This window comes from Drosophila eugracilis, unplaced genomic scaffold (assembly GCF_018153835.1).
Source record: "Drosophila eugracilis isolate 14026-0451.02 unplaced genomic scaffold, ASM1815383v1 contig_1765, whole genome shotgun sequence".
In the NCBI taxonomy this organism is placed as follows: Eukaryota; Metazoa; Arthropoda; class Insecta; order Diptera; family Drosophilidae; genus Drosophila; species Drosophila eugracilis.
In genome coordinates this window covers 4,303,081-4,320,598 of record NW_024572605.1, presented here as the reverse complement: position 1 = coordinate 4,320,598, position 17,518 = coordinate 4,303,081, and the positions used below count along the sequence as shown (strand labels likewise).

Here is a 17,518-nt window from a genome sequence, read left to right as displayed (position 1 = left end):
AACCGTTTATATAAAAACTGCTAGTAATATAACAATTAAGTCATTTGAAAATTTAAGCTGCAAAAAAGGCTAACAAATGTGAAAGGGTTCGGAGCCATGCTAATCTAAACCAATCGATAGACCATTTTAAAATCGGAATTAACTGCAACTTTGCACATCTCTATGAACAACAAACACTTTTTATCAAAACAATTAACGGGATGGATACGTTAAACGATGGGTTCGATTAGCTATTTGGTGACTAAAAGTGGATTCACATTTTCATTTGACGCTATGAATAACCATAAGTATTCTGACATTCTGAATGAAGACGAATCGCTGTTAAATGATGATGAGATAGTTGAAGATGGAATAGCGGAGCTGCAGGCTAAGCTGGATGAAATCCTCGCCAATCAAAATGAGATCCTATCACGTCTTAGCCAAGTGGCCCACAATAAGCCAGCTGGTGAATTATTCAAAGTGGAACTGGATTATTTTCCGGTAACTGATCCTGAAGAACTGCCCAATCTGGACACCAACCTCTCCAAGCCAGGCAATAAATATGTAAGTTGTTTGCTACATGGCTCTGATATTTAAATGTTTAAGAGTTTTGTTTACTTCTCAGGCTAACCTTATTCACCGAATCTTGAGACTAGAGGGCCGAATAGAACCGCTAAAGAAGAATTTCTCAAAGATATTTGAGTATGATATTCTCATGACATACAACTACGACGGTGTGAGCACTAAACGGTCATTTAAACAGTTCAAACATATAAACAAAACTATTTTTGGTAAGTAATGTAAAGTTATGGCTTTTAAAAATATTCTTTTTCCATGATATTTACTGATTGCATTATTAGTTTGGCCATAAATAAGAATTATGCTATAAAATTTTATTGTCCAATTTTTATTATTACTACTAGTTAAGCAAAACTTAAATTAATGTTATAAATTGTATAGTATGAAATTTTAAAACATTAAACGTTGAACTCCGTCAGTTGCATACATTCAGGAATCTATTACCCTAATAACTTAGGACATTACTTTAAAGTTAAATAAAAAAGCTTAAAAGTTTATAAATATTTTTTAAAACCATGGCAATATATTTAATTCGTTCATCTTCAGGAATCCTAAAAACAGATGGATATACGCAAACGGACTACATTGCCGATATCAGGGCAGCCTTTCATACGTTAAAGCGTCGCTATCACAAAAGGAATCATGATTTAAGGCGAAAGATTAAACGGATTCAAAAACAAGAACCAGACTGTGATTGGGAATAGTTGATCATTTAGTAAGAAATTTGGTTAAAATTTAATTTAGCAAAGCTTATCTTAACGAAAGGAATACGAAGCCAAACCGGTTCTTTGCTCTCTTCTGTAAGTTCTGTTCTTTCAACATTAATGAGGTTATTTTCGTCTTGCATAGCACCTCAGTACGCCAGTCTTTTAAACCGTAACGTTCTGGTCGACATCCCCTTGGGGAAAATATGGATCAAAGATTTCACCATTCAATAAGGCTTCTCTTGACTTTAAAGCATATTATTTTAGACAATGATTCATAAAATCCTTTTCTCTTAAAGTTATGCGTTAAAAATCGAATTTAGGTTATTGAAGAATTAATTTTAAATTGGTTTTTGTCTAGGCATTGTTAAATATTTAATTTATAAATACCTAACCTGTAAATATACTCTTTAAATAAATATTATTATTACTGTTATAAGGTGTAATCAACATAGTCAAAATGTTTTAATACAATAAATGTTGTATATTAATCAACTTTTACAGTTTCAAAAACACCTGTAAAATAAGTTTCAGGCGGATACTTAATTTTCTAAAATACAGATCAAGTATACGTCTTTTGAAATAAATTCGAATTGATGTTCCAATGTAAAGCATGCTTTAAGTCATCGTTTAAGAATTGCAAGATTTCAAAGAAACACGATACATAAGATATTTTGCTAATGGATAGTTAATCGCCAAACCAATCCCACTGAGACAAGTGATTTGAAATGAAAACGACGAGTGTCGGTGCTCTTGGTGGAAAAGCCAACTTTTAGCAGGGTTCAGTAAACTTGTTTTCAATTTGAAAATGGTTATGCCAGCCGGATAAAAACGTTTTCCGATGGTTTTTAGGCATTGCAACAACAAGTACTACCAGTACACTCAGTTGCACAGTCGGTGTAGCGGGCCATAAATGAGAACTCAATTAGAACGTTTACATTTCTGTAAGAAACGAGTTGCTGCTGCCTTTGCCAGTGCCGCAGCGGCCACTGCTTCTGCCACTGCTGCTGCTGCTGCTGATGTAGTTGCTGTGGTACATTATATTTTGGCCTAAATAGTAGGCCTTGAGGAATCGGAATCGCTTGAGTTGTTTTTGTTTCACCGAGCGCCAAAGAGAGAGAGCGCTTTGGGAGCGTCGGCGGAGTGAGAGATACCGATTCCGATTCCGAGTGGATTCCGCTCAGAGTGGATTCGTCTTTTGGCCCATTCGGATGTGGCGCGCGTTGTCCACTGACAGTTTTATTATTATTATTATTGTTGTTATTATTATTATTATTATTTGGGGCCCAAAGCTAACTCTTGCCCTTTTGAGCTGCGCGTAATTTCGATTTCGGTTTGGTTTCGAATCCATATCCATTCGGCATCTCGGCGTTCGCGTTGTTTCGAGTGCATCCACATCCACATCCACATCCATAGCGATTGTTGTGTTGTGTTCCAGTTGCCGTTTTTGTGGGAGGTTAGTTGGTTGAATAATCCGCGACTCCGCCGCAGTGTACGCAAATAGCAAATTGCAAAAGTAATGCCCCCGCTCCATGAAAATCCATTGAGAAACATAGATCCAAGAACTGCAATAATGCCCTAGTGCCTGTGTGTGTTTGTGTGTCTGTGTAAGAGAGCGCGCCAGTGCTGAAGTGTGCGTGTGTGTGTGTACCTGTGTGTGTTAGAATGCACCTTGTGGTATTTTGAAATCTAAAATTGCCAAACACCCAGCGCGTTTCTTTTTTTTCGAGAGCATTGCAAAAGACTCCAGCTGTGCTAATGCTAAGTTAAAACGAAAAAAAAAAACAAAATGAAAAATAAAAAAAACTGAACAAAAACCGAAGAACCGAAGAACTGAAAAGCTAAAAAACCAAGAAAAAGAAACTGAAAATCAGAAGCCAAGGCTGCCGCTCTTTCATTTTAGCGGGTATGTAATTACGAAACTCCTGCGAGCGCCTGGCTATTTCGGATATCTGTCGGATTGCGACAGATTTTCGTGGATTTTCCGCCATGGATTAATGGGCGCCAAGGGTACAGCCAGCTTTCCCACACACACACGCACACACTAACGCTTTTATTGGCCAACATACAGTCCAACTTCCATAAGGAGGTCCACCATATGTTACTTAAGTAACAGGAGTTATTGGAAGGTTTTGATTTCTACAATAAAAGAGTAAAGTTTTAATCACTTTATAAATTTTATATATTTTTATTTTGATTTAAAAACACATTAGCGGGTTACCTACATTATGAATGATTTATAATTTTGTTAGGTTTATTAATAAAATATTATTAGGATAGGTCAGTCAACAATAATTTTCCCAAGTTTTTAGTTGTGAAGTATTACTCTAAAAAATTGCCTTAAAAAACCTTTTTTTAGAATATTTTCCTACTGATTTTTAAACAAAAGCACCCTATGGAGTTACAGAGAGTTCAACTTCGTGGAGTTGCACTGTATTTACCTACGTCACGCCCACCTGATTTCAGTGCAATCGCGTTGGCCCAGTTTACGGGCATGCTCCAAGACAAAATACACTCCTACAAGGTCGATTGCCTATGTGTGCTGCTGTTTCTGTTGCTGTTTCTGCCTTTGCGGCTATGGCTGGCGTTTTTCTATACCAGTTTCTAAACCTGCCGCAGCTAGTTTCAATTTCTACTGGGATTATCTGCTCCGGCTTCGGTGGCTGCGACGCCTCCGTCGCTGCTGCAGGTGGCGATGGCTATGGCGATGGCTGCAGCTCTCTGGGAGCTCATTACTTGGCCCGTCCCCCGTCTCCCGTTGCCCTCCCGTTCTCCTTCCCCCATCCACCTCGTCTGTGTGATTGTGACACAGAAACCAACTAAGAAGTATGTGGAAATCTCTTGGCTGCATCGAAATCAAATCAGAAACTCGAGTTGGTCTCGCCAGTCGGCTCCGCGTTGAGTTTCCATTTCAGAACATATGCGAGTTTTCGCAACAGTTTCCAACCAGAAGATTGCTACCTGCCCATTCAAGAAGGGGTTTCAGGCATTTTGAAACGCCAGTCACACCTGTTCCTATATCCGATTTGGTTTAAATATATCTGAAACGGAACCCCAATAATAACCCTTATCCCATTACACAATTATGTCTTAAGCTTTAATTTGGAAACATAACTATAAGACTATAATTTAACATACGGTTTTAACTCACTTTCTATTTTTCCTGAATTAATTTAGAACGCGTTCTAAAAAGTTCTTTAAAATGGATTTAAATAAAAATCAGCGTTAGAAAGAACTCAAACTTTTTCTTTGGAAATATTTCTAATGACTGCCACAAAAAGTTTCACTTCTTAATAACCTTAACAAAGAATAGAGTTTATGCCCAAACACGTACTGTGGACGTAAAGAAATTGGAGTATAGTGATGGGGGATTAAGACTCAAATATATAAAATTATATATTTTGTTTAAAACATTAAATAATTAATATGTTTCATTTTAATTAATAATCAAACTTGTTGGTTTGAAAATTATTCTTTAGGGTTCTTCACTGTTTTAGCATGAAATAGATTTGATACCCCCTCCCTTATCGATTCCCAATTTGTCTCTTGCATTTGGGATGCTAGAATGATGCTCTGCATCCCTGGCTCATTCCCCAAAAGCAGCACACGCATACAGTGACGGTCGGACAACCCCTTTTCCCGCCACCTACTGCCAACCACCCACCATCTGCACCCCTTCACCCTTGCAACCCACCCACACAGCCATACTGCAGTGTGCTCAATTCGGATGTATGTCTGTTGGTGTGTGTGTGTGTGAGTGCATCTCCCCCACAGCAACTGAAAAACTGCACTGCAAACTGCAGACTGCACGAACTGTGGTGCAATAAACGACGAGCGAACGGAACGGAACGCATATTGCGTTGGCGGCGATAGCTTGGATGTTGTTGTTGTAGGTGCTGCTGGTGGTGGTGCTGCTGCTGCTGCTCCCTCAGCTCCCCCGCCTCTTATTCCCCACCCCCCTTTGAACCCCCCTTGATGATGACAGCCGAGGTCGTAGGCAAAGACGACGGCATACGCTCGAGTAACTGGCTCAGCCCACCACTACAAGCAGCCAAACCTGTTGACCTAATTTCAAATTCTGCTGCGTCTTGTTGTTGCTGCTGCGGCTGATCTGTGTCTCTGTGCCATCGCTTGTATGTCTCAGTGTTTGTGTGTGTGAGTGAGTGGCGGCTCTCTGGGTATCGCTGTATTGGTGCATTGTGCCGGAGAGCCAAACGATTGGCAAATCTTCGCCAGTGGTGTTTGGCGCCAAGGGGGATCCACAGCTACATCCACATCCACTCTTCATGGGAGAATAACCCAACATAAAATAAAAGGCCTTCAAACTTAAGCATTCCCCCAAAAGCGAAGATCTTCAAACTGGTCTAAATTTTGGGAAACTATTTGTATATGCCTTTTGTTTATATCAATGTTAAACGTTTAAATATATTTAATTACCACCGATTATTATAATTCCCAATAAATATGATTGGGAAATCGAAGTCGAATCATCTCTTACAGATTAATCTGATGGGTGGACTCTCAGTAAAATTAATCAAAGCTTATTATCTTAAGAGCATTATAAAGTAGAACATTTAAAATGTTATTTAAGTTCATAAATCAATTTAGTTTTTGATTTTAAATCATATCATAATTAATCCTAACTAAGATGTTATATGAAAAGGTTGTATTTCTGAGTAAATAATCATTTGCTTTATAGAAACTCTCTTAATAGATTCCAAAGATGTCTTAAGAATATTTGTTCTCAGTGCAGAAATAAATGTTGCTAATAACTATCGACCCCCACCCCTTTGAACTCTGACTCACCTGAAGTGGTGGCCCCCCCCTTGGCCGACAGCCCTGGCATTTCCGTTCCAAACAAAACGGAGACAGCTACAGATACGTACACAGATACGGATACGGATACAGATGCAGTTGGTGGGACTTCCACATCCACATCCACATCCACGTCCATTCCCACCAGCTATTGCAGTTTGCGGATTCAGTTCGGTTTAGTTTGGTTCGGTATTTAGGGAATTTCGGAATTGTAAATTTATTGGCAGATATTCGGAATTCGGATGCAGTTACTAGAAACACGCATTGTGTTGTGAGCTCTTTTGAGGGGGTGGATGCCACCTTATTTATATTTTGTATTTGTTTTTGCGTCCCAGTAACCACAAGAAATTACGGTCGCTGCCACAAGCTGCTGCTGGCTCTGTCGGCGTCGCTGCCTGCTCCACTTGTCGCAGTGACGAAACGTTTGTGCCAGTGTATGTGTTTGTGTCAGTGTTTGCCAGTGTTTGTGTGCAGAGAAAATCAAGTGAATCAAAATGAGCGTATAATTAGGTCAACAACAAAAAATTATACGCTAGCCACTTACCAAAGAGAGCAGAGCGGGGCCAGACTCTCTCTCTGGGAATCGGAAGTGGGGCAGCATGGTTGTTGGTCCCATCAATTAGAAATTAATTCACGCGCCTAATGCTACAAAATTGCAATTGCAGTGAGAGCAAAAAGCATGCACCTGCAACACAAACAAGAACAACAGGGAGAGCGGGTGTGAGAAAAGCATAAACAAAAACGGGACATGCGCTGCACTTGCCGAAAAGCACTAAGAGAGAGAGAGTGGGAGAAAAAGCGTGGGAGAGGAAGAGAGAGCGGTTGTTTACAGAGAGCTGCAACACTAGCTCAGCTGCTTTTTGGTTGCCACATGTAAAAAATTAATCAGATTTTACTACGATTTTTAAATAATTTTAAAACTATATTTCTATATATTCAGTCTGTTATCAAAATATTAATGAGGTGCCAGAAAACAAAAATTTAGTTTAAAGTTCATCTTTTAAACTCGGCTTTCGTTTACAAAAAGAACTGCAAAATGAAAATGAATCATTAAACTTGTAATCAACTAAATATCGTATATGTACTTTTGTAATTTTAACTTTTTTCAGTGTAAGAGAGAGCGGTTGTACACAGAGAGCTCTAAAGTTCGCTCAGCTGCTTTTCGGCTCGTCTCCCACTGAACTATTTTTTTTCCAACTTTTTTCTCGCCCGTTTTCTTGATTTTCTTGCTTTGTTGTTGCTATTGTTGTTGTTGTTGCTGGTGCCCGTTGCTTGTTGGCCGTGGCAAGTGTTTCGCAATGAGTGCAGGCCAGGCCAAAACCGAAATGAAATCATCGCCGTGTGCTCTCTGGCATTGATATGGAATTGAGGGGGGAAATTCCTGTTCCACTTTCTATTATGGGAGTCGCTGTTCGCTGTTGTTGTTGTCGTTGTTGTTGTTGCTGCAGCAGCAGAGGCAGCGGCAAAAGTAGCAAAACAGCACGTAGCATAAAAGTGTGTCACCATGGAAAGTGGTTTTCTCTCTCCCGCTTCTCTCTTTTTCGCTCTGTTCTTGTTCTCATTTCAACGCACATGTTACCCGCTTGCTGTTGTTGTTATTTTCTTTTCTTTTCTTTTTTTTTTTTTTTGGGGAAATGCTTCATTGATTTGCCAAAGGAAGGAACTAAAGGAAAAGAAAATAAAAACAAAAACAACTCCATCGACCGACTGACTCATTTTGTTGCGTGACGAAAGGCGATCCCCCTTGCCCTTCCCACGCTGGAAAACCGGTAAAAGAAAAGAAAAAAAAAACAAAAAACTCTGCTAAGGTCAAATCTGTTATATGGTCTATTTTGCATGAAGATCCAGCCTTCGAAAGTCAATCGCCTTCGGAAAGATGCGTTCGTCTTTGCTTTTGACTCCACTTCCACTTCGATTCCAATTCCAAATCCAAATCCAATTCCGACTCCCATTCGGTTTTGGATTCACAACTTCCAGCGACAGCCACAACAACAGCAACACGAATTCCCCACTGGTCAATGCAATGCTAATAAACTAGCTTTTTGATTTAAATTTGAATGGGAATCGTGCGCCGCGGCCTAAGGCTATGCAAAAGATTCATTTGGCCTACAAGCCAACGCACAGTGGCTTAAAGTCAGCTCTTGGGAATGTTAAACTCACCTTAATTAGTTATTTTAATGAATTAAATATTTAATTAATATTAATTTAAATGTTTTAAATTTTTTAAAATTTTAGATTCTATGCTAATGGTTATCTTTTCTGTTACTTTACTTTATTAAGTTTCCTACAAAAATAACTCATACGTAATGTTAAATATTACTTATCCGCCATGTGGTTATATTTCCTTCCTATTACTTTTTAATAAATAAGAAATTAACATTACAAAAGAGGTATATAACTTTTGAAAGTTTTTACTTAACACCTTTTATTAAGTAATTTGATATAAAAATATCTGAAAACCTTGATTTATATTAAATACCTTGCAGATAAAGTTGTCTTCATCAACCCATAATTGAATCATAGTTTTATATATATTTTCTGAGCCATTCATGCTTTTGGCCAAGCTCACCCGAAAATTAGCCGCCCACGTGGAGCACCTTTATGGCATTTATGGCCGACCGGCGGACAGTGTGCGACATCATTAAGGGCTCTCAGGGCGCTCCAATTATGTCGCTCACTTGTGTGTGTGCTCCCATTTCGCATTTCTCCTACCATTTCTCTCATTTCCAGAGCGGCTCAAAGCCCAAGCGACGCTTTATATTTTCTTTTGCTTTCGGCTTTTGGGGCTTCGAATTGGGAACAGCACGGCGGGCAAGTGAAAATGCGGGACACCCCAAAGACCCGAGTTTCGAGACTAGAGACTACGAGACTCCCAGACCCGAAACCCCCGGTTGGGTCGTATGTTAGCCATCGTATGGCCAGAGATTATGATGATGATGATGGCGATGACGATGGCTAGGTGGTGGTAGCGATAATGATAATAATGATAAAGCCTGACCCAGTTGCACTCTAAAACTTGACCCAATGACTCCATTGGGTTGGCAACTATGGCATTTATAATGCCAAAGCCAACAGCGCCTCATAATTACTGAAAATGCAAACCGAGTTTTTTGTGCGTTTTTAGTGTTTAGTTTTTTTAGGTTTTTTTTTGAGCTTGCGCCGCTAATGTTTACAAGTTTACAACATTTAAGTGGCCTGGCCCGAAAAAGAAGTTTCGTACCGCGGACCAAAAAAAAAATTAAAACCCGTTCGCCTGCGCTCGCGTGGAGCATCGAAAAAGTGAATTTGTAATTATGTAGATGCCTTCAAATAGGCCTACGACACACATTTCATTTTTCAGAGTGCTGACCTGGCCAGAAATGCACAGCCAATCGCATATATGAGTATAGCTCTTTGGCCTGGGCATAGTGGTGTGGGCATAGGGAAGCTGGTCGGGGCTGAGGTCGTCCCCCATGGCTCTTGGCTTTTGTGATCTGGCTAATGCTAATGCACAAGCATTCAAGGTTGAATTAAATTAGTGGCGAGAAGAGCTTGGCCAGCTCTGTCGAATGATTATGGATGATGATTTATACGCTGCCCGATATACACTCACACCTTATATATCCACACATCTGCACCTGTGCATATGTGAAGGTACCTATAACTATCTTTGGGTATCAACATTTGACCTATTGCCAAAACCTGGGTTAGACGACGGTTGACATGCGTCACTAAGCCAAACTTGCACAATGGGACGGAACTCGAAACTTTAATTATGAACTTTTTTTTCTGGTTTTGGGAAGTACCTTTAAGTTTTAATAGAGCTTAAGTTAGTTATTAACCTTTTTATGGTTTTGAAATGAACTTTTTTTAATGATTTTAAACCAAGAATTTTATTTGGGATCTAGATTTAAATAAATCAAGAATCTCCTTTTAAAGTTTGGCCTAAACAACGCTGAATTTGTGTCCCAAATGCCATTTGGTTGCCATTGTGTTTGCCGCAAACTTTTGAATGATTTGCTTCGAGTTTGCTGGTATTGGTGTGGTCCCCATCTCTGGTTCGGGCAGCGATTCTATATATGTGTGTTTGTGTGTGTGTTTGGGTGTCCAAATGATTGCCCACCTGCAAGACCAGTAATTGGCCCCAATAACTTTGGTATTTTCATAGCACGAAGTCAACGTCAACGCCGGCAAACAACTACACCAACAACAAGGCCGCCCAAAAATGGTCGGTGTCGGTGTGGTTGTTGTTGGTGGATTGGTTCTTGGCGAATTCTCCGCAGGTTCCCCTTTCCCCCTTACCCCATAGCTCCACCCCCTGTCTCTGCCCCTCCAAAACCCACGAAGCTGCGACGCTGACACCAATTTGGCTTATTAGAGTCGAAGTCTGAGTTTGGGCTTGGGTCTTTGGGTTGGAAGCACTTGAAATGCCAAAAACTGACTGCAAAATAAAATAAAACAACAACAAAAATAGCAACCACACAGCTTGTCATCGATTTTCGGGCGTGGTCTGGACTAATCTGAATCACACTGAGCCGAAAAACGGGTGCCAAACATCAAGAAATACCAAATGATTAGTTATTTATGAATATTTTGAACAATCTCTTTTGAGAAATGTAAAATTAAATATGGATATGTTAAAAAACTAAAAAAAATTGTTTTTTTTTGCCTTCCCAGATGGCCGAAACGATCAGTACGGCGGCCAGCGGCATGGAGTTGGCCCTAAAGGATCCCAGTCCGACGGTGGGTGGCGGCATCATTGTGGATATGACGCCTACCACGGCGGCCCTGCTACACCACAACGCTATGACACTGCGCAGCCTTAAGGAAGCCGCCTCATCCGCCTCCGAATCGGAACTACAGGAACCGCGATCGCCGACGCCCACGCCCACGAATCTCAGCACTGGCCCCCACTCGCCGCCGATGACCTTCCGTTGCGAACGCTGCGATAGTTTCGAGACCAGCTCGCGAGCATCCCTGCTGCTTCATGTGGTCCAGTGCCTGGCTGGACAGGCGGCGGCAGCGGCAGCAGCAGCAGCGGCCTCGGCACGTCTCAAGAGTGAGGATCTGCAGGAGCCGGAGAACATGAGCCTGGGTCACATGGAGGGCGGCAAGGGTGATGGTCAGACGGGTAACAATTCCAGCTCCTCGGCCAGCTCCTCGCCGGCGGGTAATAGCGGAGGAGGAGGTGGTGGCAACAGCAGTTCCCGCAAGGTCTTTGAGTGCGATGTGTGCAACATGAAATTCTCCAATGGCGCCAATATGCGGCGCCACAAGATGCGACACACTGGTGTCAAGCCCTACGAGTGCCGGGTGTGCCAGAAGAGATTTTTCCGCAAGGATCACCTGGCGGAGCACTTCACCACGCACACCAAAACGCTGCCCTATCACTGTCCGATCTGCAATCGCGGCTTCCAGCGCCAGATAGCCATGCGTGCCCACTTCCAGAACGAGCATGTAGGCCAGCATGACCTGGTGAAGACGTGTCCGCTTTGCAGTTACCGAGCGGGTTCCATGAAATCGCTGAGGATTCACTTCTTCAATCGGCACGGCATCGATCTGGATAATCCCGGACCCGGTGGTACTTCCTCCTTGCTCCTGGCTTTGGAATCACAGGCTTCGGCGGCGGCAGCAGCAGCGGCAGCTAGTTACGTGCCACCTGGACTCAGTCCGGTGCCAGTGCAATCTCAACCCCAGCAGCAACAGGTGGCTCCTCCGGCTAGCGATAGTGGGGAGTCTATGCGATCACTGGAGAATGCCACGCCGCCGATGCACTTTCTCACACCCCACGTGGAGATCTCGACGCTGGGCGAGAGCGGCAATACGGAGTTATTTAATGTAAGTCAATCGCTGTATGGCAACCGATCCCTTTCTTTATGCCCCCTCGCTTACAAACAATAAACTAGCTGATTTGCGTTTGGCGTGAATCTGCATTACAGGGCAATAATAACAACAACAACAACAATAACTGCGCTACCAACAACAATAACAACAATAGCGGGAGCAACAACAACTGTAACTCCATTAGCAATGGAAATGCCGAGTCCAATGGCGATAAGGTGAAAGATCGAGCCCTCATCATGCAATCACCGGTAGAGTTGCCCATGGATTGCAACACAAAGGCCACGCCCATTACATCCAGTACCACAGGCAGCAGTTTGAGTGGCGGTCTCAAGAGCCACCACCAGCATCCGCATCACCACCACCATCATCATCACCATGAGAACCATATAACGCCTTCGATCAGTCTAATACCCATCAAACAGGTGAGCTTTACCGATAAATAAAGAGCAATGCATGGCATTGCCATAGTTAGTTATTGGATTTACAAAGTGTGATTGTATGTATCACTATATGGGATAATTATCTTAGGTAATAGTTATTTAAAAATGTAAGAAATACCCTAAGCTATATATCCATCTAAAGATATATTTCATGAGATAGTTTTATCAGATATTTCTTCAAGAGTTAGGAACTGCGACTTACTTAAGTTAAATGGAAGTTTGTGTCGGAGACGACCGACTCTAAACATCATCTGCATGCGAAGGCGGAACAATATTTTGAAAACCTGTTGTGCATCACAAAAGATTGCATACCTAATTTGGCTGAACTAGCTTTTATGGCTTTCCGAGATCCAGGGCTTAAACACGAGTATTGGTCTTTGATTCAGCGCGTTTGATCTTGACCTGTAAAACAGATTTCCGACCATAAGCTTAGCTATTTTAAGTGGCATGAATTATTTAATATGTTTGTTGGTTTGATATTTATTAACCTTAAAACATAATTTTTGTATTCCATAAAGGAGCCCATGTTAGAGGATGTGGACAAGAAGGACCTGATGAACGGCAGTGATCCTAACAGCGATACAGAACAGGCTTCCAACAATAATAACAATAACAGCAGCAACAACAACAACAACAGAATCACCTCACTGATTAAGGTGAGTTAGGGATATATCTTTGACTATATATATTAATCAATCTGATTCTTAAACCAGGTCTCGCCACTAAAATCGCTCCTGCGCGAGGATCTCAAGCGTAGGATCTGCGCGAAGGCCAACAACCGGATCACCCGAAATGCCACACCGCTGGAGAGCAACAATAACAATTCAGTGCTGTCCAACAGCCTGAGCAACGGATCCGGTCGAGGATCACCCGGTGTAAATGGTGTTAGCGGTGGCGGAGGAGGAGGAGGACCACCTGCACCCGCGACGCCCAATGCCTCCAATGGCGCCAGCTCGACGCCCATCTGCAATGGGACGATCACGTCGACCGGCCAGGATGGAGACCTGCTGCTCAACCGCAAGCTGATCCTCACCTGCCACTTCTGCGGGATTGAGTTCCCCGACGAGACGCTGTACTTCCTGCACAAGGGCTGCCACTGCGAGAGCAATCCGTGGCGTTGCAACATATGTGGCGAGCAGCTGAACAACGTATACGAGTTCAACTCGCATCTGCTCAGCAAGAGCCACCAATAGCAGCCACAGTTGGCCGGCAAGTAGGGGGATGCAGGTGGGAGCTTGCCGGCTCGGGATCTGGATGGTCCCAGGAAACGGAAACGGAATCGGAATCGGAATCGTAATCGAAACAGATTCAGAATATTTACTTAGCTCAATTTTGAGAGATTTTCCACAACCAGGCACACAGTTAAGCTCAGAGCAAATTATACACTTACCATCTAGTTCTACGTTTACACTTACGTCTACGTTACATATATAGTTAGTTAGAGATAACTCATCATATTTTTATGATCTGCATGCAGAGAGTATGAAAATCAAATGAGAGCTACGTAGTTACCTAATCCCTTAAAGAGTCGAAAGGTCGAAAAGTCGAACGTCGAACAGTCGAGATTGCAGAATCAAAAAAGCGGAAAGAACGGAATAAGATGGAATATATATATATATATAAACCTGCCCGGAAACCAACCCTGTTATGTAGTCTTATTGTGCATTAGGTTTTGTAGTTTAGTCCTTAAGTACTTGGCAATAATTTCCAGCCGGTTCAACTGGCCAGCTAACACCTGCGTCAACGCGGGTCCGCTTAAGTCGGTTTTAGTGCATTATATAGCTAAGGCTCGCCTCAAAGGTGGCAGTTTATGGTTTTAAACATCCACACTTCACACACATAGATACATCTGATATATATATATATATATATATGATATATATGCCTATAAAGTTGCAGCGAAGGGCTTTAAATTTGTTATGTTTTCAGAGTTTAATACGAACAGCAGCAGCAGCAAGTTTAATTACGCGGTTATAAACGAGAAGCTATATCTACATATATATTTACATATAAACAACAGGATATATACGTACATAGCCGGGTTATATACACCACTCTCACACACTGGTACAGATCCAGACAACACACACATACACACACAGATACAGATACAGATACAGATACCAATACCAATAACAATACTGATACAAAAAACAGATATAGATTCGGATTCAAATTCAGATAACGATTCTTTTAGCTTAGCAGAGGGTTAACGAATTATGAATTCAATTATTATACTCGTACCTTTTACATAGCTCCTAGTTTGAATAACTAATCTAACACAATAACAGCAACAGCAAATGAAACAGCTAAAACAACAAAAACAACAACAACGATCGAGGGTTTCTTCGATTGTGGATAAACATTTCGAATATTCGCACAGTGCTGCTCGTAAGTTTGCATACAACTGGAGCGTAGGAACATTTTTTAAAACAAGCAAGACAAGAAGAAAAGAAACAAAAATATGCAAAAATTACAATTGTGATACGAAATTGTTGTAAATAATTGGTAAATCGAAATATGAGTAACATGAACTTTATCGTTTAGACAAAAACTATGCCTTAGATGCCTATGATAGCATTACATACATATACTGATATACTGATATCTACATCTACGATACGAGCGATCACTGTACAAAAACAACCAACTGGACATGAAACTGTTGATTAGTATAGTTAACTTTAGTGTAAATCAAAATTTGAACGAATCCCCTAACCTGTTCCTATTCCCTCCTAATCCCCAAACCTCCTATCCTAATCCCTTTGCTGACGTCACGGGTTGTATGCAGCCAGCAAGGCGCCACTGTGCGCTAAATTTTACTTCAAATTAACATCCGTCCATGATGTTCACAAATTCTAGCGAAAATAACACACACTTATCCATAATGCTTATGTATGTATGTAAAAGAGAAGGAAAGAAACAAAAAGGAGGATTCGAAGTTAATCACATTGTTTAGTTCCCATCTTCTTCTGTTATTTGATCTGTACTTTTAGCTAGCATTAATACTTAGTCGAAGGTTTTTGTTAATTATATTTGTTGTTCATCCATTAGCACATTAGAAGACACACCCCCGCAGCACTTGCACATTATGTACATTACGTTCTTCCCCCAACTTCTTCTTATACATAATAGCAATATATATATATATAGTATATATGGTAATCAATCACCCAATTTATTTTGCTCTTCTCTAGCCAATTCACATGTGTAAAAATGGTTTGTTGTGTTCAGTTAATATTTACTACTTACTTACACTTAGGGCGTCATTTTGTTTTTGTTTTTAACTTTGTTGATAAACTCTTATCAAGTTGTTACACAAATCAATCATCCATTTTGAAATCAAAAGGCGTATAACGTTGAATGTAACAATTGAGCAATTTTTAGCGATCTTTCATGTTCAATTTTAATAGAATTAAATCGATAACAGAACAGAAATAAATCAATTTCAAACACCAAATGGATTAAGAACAGAAACAAAACATTTACTTAATTAGTGATTATAATTCTAGCTACAAACAAAAAAGGCATGTTAATTTTTTAGAAATAAAAATGGTTTAAAACAAACAAATTGAATGGTTGTTATTATTTTTTGAGTCTTCTTTTAACGGCTATAAGCAGTGCAAAGCAGTTCACCTATGTTAAGGTAACAGTATATACAATTACAGTTGAAACCACTGTTAACTTCACTGCTTGATGCTGTTAGTGGCTGTTCTTATTGGATGTCTAAATTAATATTAATTTTTCTGGCTAATGCTGGGTATTAAAATATGCAATTGCTTAAATAAATTAAATATTATTTTAAAAATGGTATTCATATAACGTGCATTTACGAGAAAGTACTTTTTATTAATCAATGATCGGAGTTTAACAAAAAAAAGAACAATTTGGTATTATATTCAGCAATATTACAACCTAACACATGCGATCAGAACTTAAGAAGATTTATGCTTAAAATATAGAAAATGAAAACTATCCGAGAAAGCTGTTCCAGTGTCCCATATATCAACTAGCTTTCTCTGCATTGGTTGACTGGTAATTGGCCAATCACAACAGCTCACTGGCACAGTGGTTGAAAAGGTACAAAAACCTCAACCAAATATATGACGCCGGCGCAGTTTTCGTTGGTCATACACAACAGATACATGTGTATGGCTGACAGGGGTTGATTACCAAATATGAATGGGAAACTGTTTTTTTTTTTTCATTTTTGAGAAAGAACAATATGTGAGGTCACATCAGAGTTCTCTGCCTGCAGTGGTGCGTGTATATAGCAGCTTAACATATACTCCAATTAAAAGAAGAGCTAACGTTCTAAAAATAATTGTCAAGCTCCCGTCGTCATGTTTCAGTATGTGAAAGTATTCATTTATTTGCTTGCTTGTTTGATGGGTTTGAAGGTATGAAGGATTCTATATATTTCGGTTTCCCTTTGATTTTATGAGGAATTTTCTAAAAACCAAGTTAATTAGCTATAATTTTCAAAGCAACGTAGAAAGATATTTGGACTGCTATACGAGAAATGCTTATTTTAATCTGCATTTAAATAATTCATTTTAAGAAATAGACACAATAAGGTAGTAAAAAACTGATATTCAATGTTCTTACATCATTTTCAATATTTTGTTGAGATTTTAGAGTGAAAAATTCTGATTTAAAGCGTCAGTCACTTATGAACGTTTGTTAAATCAGTTTTTCATTCATGTCAGGAAAATGTATTATCAAAATATGTATTTTCAATAATCATAAATTGTTTTTTATTTCAAAATACTCCCTAATCTCTCCTAGAAATAAAATTTTAAGACTAACACATTTTTTTATATTCAAAAAAGGGTAACTTTAACACGCATCTGTCATGTTCCATTTTTTGTTTGTTCTTTTAGCTATTTTTTTTATGGAAGAAGACCTATTAAATTGCGAACTAATTTATGAAACACCCCGAAAACGATCAGATTAAACAACCCCAGGTTCGCAGATCAGTGAAAAAAGACAGAGACGGAGGGACAGAGTCAGATATATCGTATCATTGGCAGCTCACTTCCTCTGCCGCTGAAGCCATTTGGCAATTTTCCTAATACCCTACCGATTCGGATGCCGATCCGGATTCCAAGCATATGCTCCGCTTGCCCCGAAAACGGAATGTTTTTTCTCGTTTCAGAAGGTTCCGATTTGCGGCAA

The 17,518-nt window shown here is 40.2% G+C and overlaps 2 protein-coding genes across 3 annotated transcripts; both read left to right on the top strand.

The window, feature by feature from the left end:
• The first annotated feature begins 159 nt into the window (after positions 1 to 159).
• LOC108108951 lies at positions 160 to 1,799 on the top strand. The gene is made up of 3 exons (XM_017217205.1): positions 160 to 543; positions 605 to 770; positions 1,105 to 1,799. Exons 1-3 carry the CDS (start codon positions 217 to 219, stop codon positions 1,260 to 1,262), a joined length of 651 nt encoding a protein of 216 aa, XP_017072694.1. The 5' UTR covers positions 160 to 216; the 3' UTR covers positions 1,263 to 1,799.
• A 636-nt stretch (positions 1,800 to 2,435) lies between these two features.
• LOC108109166 (homeobox protein 2) lies at positions 2,436 to 15,911 on the top strand. Of its 2 annotated transcripts, none has more exons than XM_017217590.1 (5): positions 2,436 to 2,718; positions 10,734 to 11,894; positions 11,996 to 12,322; positions 12,859 to 12,996; positions 13,054 to 15,911. In XM_017217590.1, the coding sequence occupies exons 2-5, from the start codon at positions 10,734 to 10,736 to the stop codon at positions 13,531 to 13,533; spliced, it is 2,106 nt and encodes a 701-aa protein (XP_017073079.1). In that variant the 5' UTR covers positions 2,436 to 2,718; the 3' UTR covers positions 13,534 to 15,911. The 2 variants fall into 2 exon arrangements, with proteins under 2 accessions (XP_017073079.1, XP_017073078.1); XM_017217589.1 differs by having other exon boundaries at positions 11,963 to 12,322.
• Positions 15,912 to 17,518: the final 1,607 nt, after the last annotated feature.

Excerpts from the sequence above, each read along its gene's own strand:
- LOC108108951 (XM_017217205.1), top strand. The coding sequence starts at position 217 with ATGGGTTCGATTAGCTATTTGGTGACTAAAAGTGGATTCACATTTTCA. Across the intron at positions 544-604 it reads CCAAGCCAGGCAATAAATAT|GCTAACCTTATTCACCGAAT; the intron begins GTAAGTTGTTTG and ends TTTACTTCTCAG. Across the intron at positions 771-1,104 it reads TATAAACAAAACTATTTTTG|GAATCCTAAAAACAGATGGA; the intron begins GTAAGTAATGTA and ends GTTCATCTTCAG.
- LOC108109166 (XM_017217589.1), top strand. The coding sequence starts at position 10,734 with ATGGCCGAAACGATCAGTACGGCGGCCAGCGGCATGGAGTTGGCCCTA. Across the intron at positions 11,895-11,962 it reads GCAATACGGAGTTATTTAAT|CTGATTTGCGTTTGGCGTGA; the intron begins GTAAGTCAATCG and ends ACAATAAACTAG. Across the intron at positions 12,997-13,053 it reads GAATCACCTCACTGATTAAG|GTCTCGCCACTAAAATCGCT; the intron begins GTGAGTTAGGGA and ends TTCTTAAACCAG.